Source organism: Nannospalax galili, unplaced genomic scaffold, assembly GCF_000622305.1.
Source record: "Nannospalax galili isolate Female #2095 unplaced genomic scaffold, S.galili_v1.0 scaffold351, whole genome shotgun sequence".
NCBI classification, from domain to species: Eukaryota; Metazoa; Chordata; class Mammalia; order Rodentia; family Spalacidae; genus Nannospalax; species Nannospalax galili.
Genome location: NW_008330327.1, coordinates 3197922 through 3204209, shown reverse-complemented (window position 1 = coordinate 3204209; position 6288 = coordinate 3197922). Strand labels below are relative to the sequence as shown.

General features: G+C 37.0%; 1 protein-coding gene across 1 annotated transcript in view; it reads left to right on the top strand.

Moving 5' to 3' along the window:
• The window catches only part of Eif2a (eukaryotic translation initiation factor 2A), a gene marked incomplete in the record, with an annotated part of 28691 nt that overhangs the window by 13222 nt on the left and 9181 nt on the right, over positions 1–6288 (top strand). The window contains 5 exon segments of the mRNA XM_008844976.3: positions 1339–1438; positions 1755–1837; positions 3573–3646; positions 4188–4332; positions 4441–4557. Coding sequence (XP_008843198.2) covers positions 1339–1438; positions 1755–1837; positions 3573–3646; positions 4188–4332; positions 4441–4557 — 519 coding nt within the window.

Here is a 6288-nt window from a genome sequence, read left to right as displayed (position 1 = left end):
TTGTACTCTGACAGTAGATAAAATACCCAGGAATGCTGGTGGGTGACTGATGACTAGGGAGCATCTGGCTGTAACTTGGGTACACAAGACAAAAAGATGACTCATGTCCTAGGTAGACAGAATGGGATGACTGTATGCAATTAAACGTACCAGCTGCTTATTTCTGGAAATTACCCTTTCATACTTTTGGGCCATGGTTGACTGTAAATAACTGATACGGCAGAAAGTGAAACCACAGATGAGAGGAAGCTGATTATAGTAGGTTAGTGAAAGATGTATGAGGAGAGAAGGGCAAAAAAGCTCAAGAGAAAGTTTAGAAAGTAAATAACTGCTGACTAGAAAAGATCTCTAAAGATGTAGAATATTTAAAATACTTATGAGTAAAAGAAAGTACAGTTGATATAATATCAAAAAAGTGTGTTATGACAGTTAAGTATCTGAAGAAGAAGCTGAAGCAAGGAGACTTTATGTAACCATGCCTTATCCACAAACAATATGGGTTGGGATGTACCTTAGTTGGTAATGCTTACTTAGCATTCATGAGGCCCTGGGTTTGATCCCAGCACTGCATAAGCTGGGTGCAGTAGCGCATGTAATCCCATCACCTTGAGAATCATAAGTTCAAGATCATCCTCAGCTACATAGAAAGTTTGGGGTCAGCCTGGAATATAAGAGACCCTGTCTCTGGCTGGACATAGTGGCACAAGCCTTTAATCCCAGCACTCAGGAGGCAGAGGCAGGTGGATCTCTGTGAGATTGAGGCCAGCTGGGGCTACAGGGAGACCTTGTCTCAATAAGACCAAAGCAGGGGGTCAGGGGGAAGAAAGAGAAATATTTCTCTAACAATGCCAGTCTTGATACATAGTTTGTTATTGGGTTATAAGCCTCTAGGGTTTTACTGTGTCAGGAGACATGGCTCTGATGAATCTTCTTTGCATGACAGATAGGTGTAAACTTTCATGACTTAATCTATTTCACCAGTAATCCATATCAGAGTTAATAAATAAGAAATCTCTCAGTATTCTTAAAACCCATCATATCTGATCATTTCAGAGATGCTGGGCTTTCACTGAAACAACTGTCATGTTCTCATGGTTTTAGGAATGAGTGATTAGCTTCATAATTAAGGCTAGAAAGAAAAATTGATTTAGGACAACTCTTTTACTTGATATTCTTAGTGATGTTCAACATTTTATATGAAGCCTTCTTACAAGTGTTAAAAGACCATCACTAGGGGTTGGGGATTTAGCTCAGTGGTAGAGTGCAAGGCCCTGGGTTCAGTCCTCAGCTCCAAAAAAAAAAAAGGACAATCACTGCAAAAAAAAATTTTTATTGCAGCTTCTAAAGATGGCACAGCTGGGACACCCAACCTCCAACTTTATGATGTGAAAACTGGGACATGTTTGAAATCCTTCATACAGAAAAAAATGCAAAATTGGTAAATAAATGCTTTAAAATGCGTGATATTTAAAATGTTATCATACACATTTGTTTCTCTGGTATTGACTTTGAGAATAAATTAGACCAAAATCTATCTCTATAAAGATTTAAAATATATAGGAGTGTATTAGACTAAAAATTTTATCTTTCTCTTGTTCCGTTTTTGAAAAGAAAGAAATAATATTTTTCGATTACATATACTGTTTAATAAGACTGTTAGCAGCAGACATATTTATAAATGTTTTATCTTGAATAGCGTTATAAATGTCAATGGGTCTACCTTTTATATTAATATACTTTTTCTTTTAACATAGGTGTCCATCCTGGTCAGATGATGAAATTATTTGTGCTCGAATTGTTAACAATGAAGTTCACTTCTTCGAAAACAACAATTTTAGTATGGAAAGACTTATTAAATACTTAATAACTGTATTATTTATTTTAAATATATAGTTTTCAGAGTTTTCTTAGCTTGCTTTTTTGTTTGTTTGTTTGCTTGCTTGTTTTTGAGACAGGGTCTCCCTGTATCCCCAGCTGGCCTATGACTCACTATGTAGATCAGGCTGACCTCAATCTCACCAAGATCTGCCTGCCTCTGCCTCTCAGGTGTTTTTGTTAGTTTTTTAATTGTTTGTTTTCAGTTCTGGAAATTAATCGCAGGGCCTCATGCATACTAGGCAAGTGTTCTGCCACTGAGCTATATCCCCGTCCTAAATGCATAGTTTTCATTAACTCATATGGCATCATAGGGTCATCCTAAATACTATTAATGTATTTATTTTTGTTATTGTGTTTATTTGCATAATTCTTTGTAAATCTGAATGCTGATGATATTCTGTAGCATAAAGATGTTCTTTTTCACAATAACTATTATTACACAATAGCTATTACATTAAGATATTAGAATACTTCTTGATCTTAACTGCTATTGGAATTTTTTTTTTTTTTTTTTTTTTTGAGGCAAGGTGTCACTATGTAGCCCTGGCTGGCCTGCAACTCACAGTTTAAACCAGGCTGCCCTTGAGCTCACTGAGATCTGCCTCTTGAGATTAAAGGTGTATGCTACCATACCTGGCCTAAAAATGTTTCATTGTATAGAATTTCAGTTTCAATATCTGTCAGCCATGGCCATCCTCTCTTTCTTACAGTCTTTCAACTGTCATGTCTCTTACTAAGTTAAAGCAAATTCCCGATTTAAGTTTTACCAGTTACCAGCAAGTATTTAAATATATACCTGAAGGTTAGGGTCCTTACTTTTTTAAAAAAATATTTTATTATTTTTATGTGTGTGCGTGTATTGCCTGCATGTAGGTAAGTGCAACCATGTCATGCAATGCCTGCAGAGGATGGAAGAGGCTGTCAGATCCCCTGGAACAGACAGTTATTAGCCACCATGTGAGTGCTGGGATTCAAACCCAGGTCTTCTGCAAGAACACCCAGTGTTCTTAACCACTGAGCCATCTCTCCAGCCTGAGTCCTTACTTTTTTAAACTTAGCCATAGAATCATTATTACAAATCATTAAATATCTGATCAGTAGTCAAACTTCTAGTATTTACAAATATTATAATTTTTAAACTCAGAATCCAAATAAGTTGCCATGCGTTGCAGTTTTCTTTCATTTTGTTTAATCTCTAGGTTCCTACTCAATCTCTTTTTTACCTCTTGCAATTTATTTAAAAAATGTTATTTATCTTGCATATTTCCCATAGTTTGAATTTTGCATTCATCGCCCATTGTATAATTTGACATGTTATCTGTCTTCTATAAATCGCTAGTTGGATTTGGAGTTGTTGAGCATCAGGTTTGTTTTTTGGTGGGTAAGGTCAAGACTACATTATACAATGGTGTTCTTTATTAAGAAGCATGTGATAGAAGATAAGTATGTAGACTGTTGGCCTCGAATGTAGGAAGTCCTGGGTTCTCAGCTATAATTCTAGCACTCTGGAGGTGGATGCAGGACGATCAGAAGTTCAAGGTCATTCTCAACTACATAATGACTGCTCTTTTTCATCTATATGAAACTACAATGAGCAGTATTCATTTGTAGTTATAGTAACCTTTCATAATGAATTCAGAGTTTAATGTGTTCTTCTTATCTCATCAATCTAACACTGTTTCCTCTCATTTTAGACACCATTGCAAATAAACTACATTTGCAAAAAGTTAATGACTTTAATTTATCACCTGGACCCCACCCTTGTAAAGTAAGTTCTTTGTTTTTATTTATAGACATAGAACATAATATCTTTTCCTTTTTAAAAAAGTAATTGTAAAAACACATCCATCTGGGGGCTGGAGAGATGGCTTAGCAGTTAAGAGCACTGACTGCTCTTGCAGAGGACCCGGGTTTGATTCCCAGCACCCACATGGTGGCTATGAACCATTCTTAACTCCAGTTCCAGAGGAATCTGAAGTCTTCTTCTGACCTCCATGACCTTGCATGATACGGATGCACTCACATACTTGCAGGCAATGCACTCATACACATAAAGTGAAAATAATAAAATATTTTAAAAAACCAAACACATCCATTTTAGTTTGTATGCATCTAAAACTTTAGTAATGGGGCATAGTATGGTGGCACCCACCTTTAATCCCAGCACTCCAGTGGCAGAGGCAGACAGATCTCTGTGGGTTCCAGACCAGCTGGGGCTACAGGTAGATCCTGTCTCAAAAAAAAAACCTAATAAATACATAAAAATAAAAGATAAAAATTAAGTAGTGATTCACGTTTGTGTGTCTTAGGTGGCAGTCTATGTGCCAGGAAGTAAAGGTGCACCTTCATTTGTTAGATTATATCAATACCCCAACTTTGAAGGACCTCATGCAGCACTAGCCAATAAAAGTTTCTTTAAAGCTGATAAAGTTACAATGCTATGGAATAAAAAAGGTATGCTGTTTTTATTCCTAATTTTTGTTACCAAACATTTAGACATATTTGTAGATGAATAGATGGCAATTTATGTTTTTAATCTAATGAAATTTTTTACACTTATAGCTACCGCCTTGCTGGTAATAGCTAGTACAGATGTTGACAAGACAGGCGCTTCCTACTATGGAGAGCAAACCCTGCACTACATTGCAACAAATGGAGAAAGTGCTGTAGTACAGTTACGTGAGTATACTAAAAGTCTTCCTGTAATTAAAGCAGTAAGAGTAAAACGTCTACGTGTGCCATAAAGGTAACAAAATCTAAATTTTTTTTGTCTTTTTTGAGACGGTCTCCTTGTAGCCCCAGCTGTCCTGGAACTCACTATGTAGATCAGGCTGGCCTCGAATTCACAAAGATCCGCCTGCCTCTGCCTCTGCCTCTGCCTCCCAAGTGCTGGGATTAAAGGTGTGAACCACCACGCCCAGCCTAAAATCTAATTTTTTAAGTGATTAAACTCAAATACTGACTCAAATACTGTAATAACCTTTAAGATAAAATTCTTCAAAATTAAGAAACTTAGAATCGTCCTCAAACATACCTTATTTTGACAAAATCCTATTATGCAGTGTGAGTTACAGCTTCACTTTAGCAGAACGTCCTGAGTAAAGTGTCTGTTGTAGCAACTCTGAACACCTACTTTACTAATTATGATAGCAAATAAATTTAGTGAGTCTAGTGATACCTTCAGAATTGAGATTGAAACCTAACAGTGTTACCAATTCACCTCTTATTTTAGTAAGCTAAATTCATTTTAAAATGGTTTTTATTTGGTGTGTGTTTTGCCTGCATGTATGTAAGTGCATACATGTCATGCAGTGCCCACAGAGGCCAGAAGAAGGTGTTGGATCCCCTGGAATTGGCATTACAGACGGTTGTTAGCCTCCAGTGGATATTGGGAACTGAACCCAGTTCCTCTGGAAGAGTAACCAGTGCTCTTAACAGCTGAGCCATCTCTCTAGCCCCAAGACAAAGAATTTCGAAAATTAAAAACAGAATCATCTCTCTTTAAGTGGGCTGGGAGTGATGCCTCAGCAGTTAGGAGCACTGGCTGCTCTTGCAGAGGACTGGGATTTGATTCCTAGCACCCACATGGTAGCTAACAGCTGTTTCTAACTTCAGTTCCAGGGGAATCCAATGCTCTCTTCTTACCTCCTTGGGCATTCCTTGACTGGGTGCACTTACATACATGCAGACACTACGCTCATACATATAAAATTAAAATAATAAAATATTTTTTTTAAATGTTAACCAGACGTGGTAGTTCACGCCTTTAATCCCAGCATGTATGTGTGTGTTGCCTGCATGTATGTAAGTGCACCCATGTCCTGCAGTGCCCATGGAGGACAAAAGAGGGTGTCGAATCCCCTGGAACTGGAGTTATGGATAGTTGTTAACCACCATGTGGGTGCTAGCATTTGAATCCTGGTTTTCTGAAAGAACAGCAAGTGTTCTTAACCACTGAGCCATCTCTTCAATTCCTGAAACCAGATAAATTTTTATCTAATACATTGGAAAAGATAAAAATAAACTCCACAGTATGAAAGTGAGGGGGAAACCCATTCATCAGAACCTGCTGAGATAAGTTTGAGATAGCCTCTTTACAGGATATTATGATGGTATATTACCAAGTTACCTGTTTTATTTCTATAGATGGATTTGTCTACACTCAAAATGAAGAAATAGTCAGCAAGGTGTATAATGAATTGCAGTGCAACTGAAAAAGAGTGAGGCAGATTTTTATGTGCTAATGATGGAAAAAAAAAAAAAAACCTCTAAAATGTAGCACCAAACAAGATGACAAAAGCCTAAAACTTAAAACTTGGTCATTTGTGTGTATTTAAGAGACAGGTGCTTTATTTGGACAAACTATTCTAAAAGGGTATATGAGAAATGTAACAGGGTTGCCTTGATATA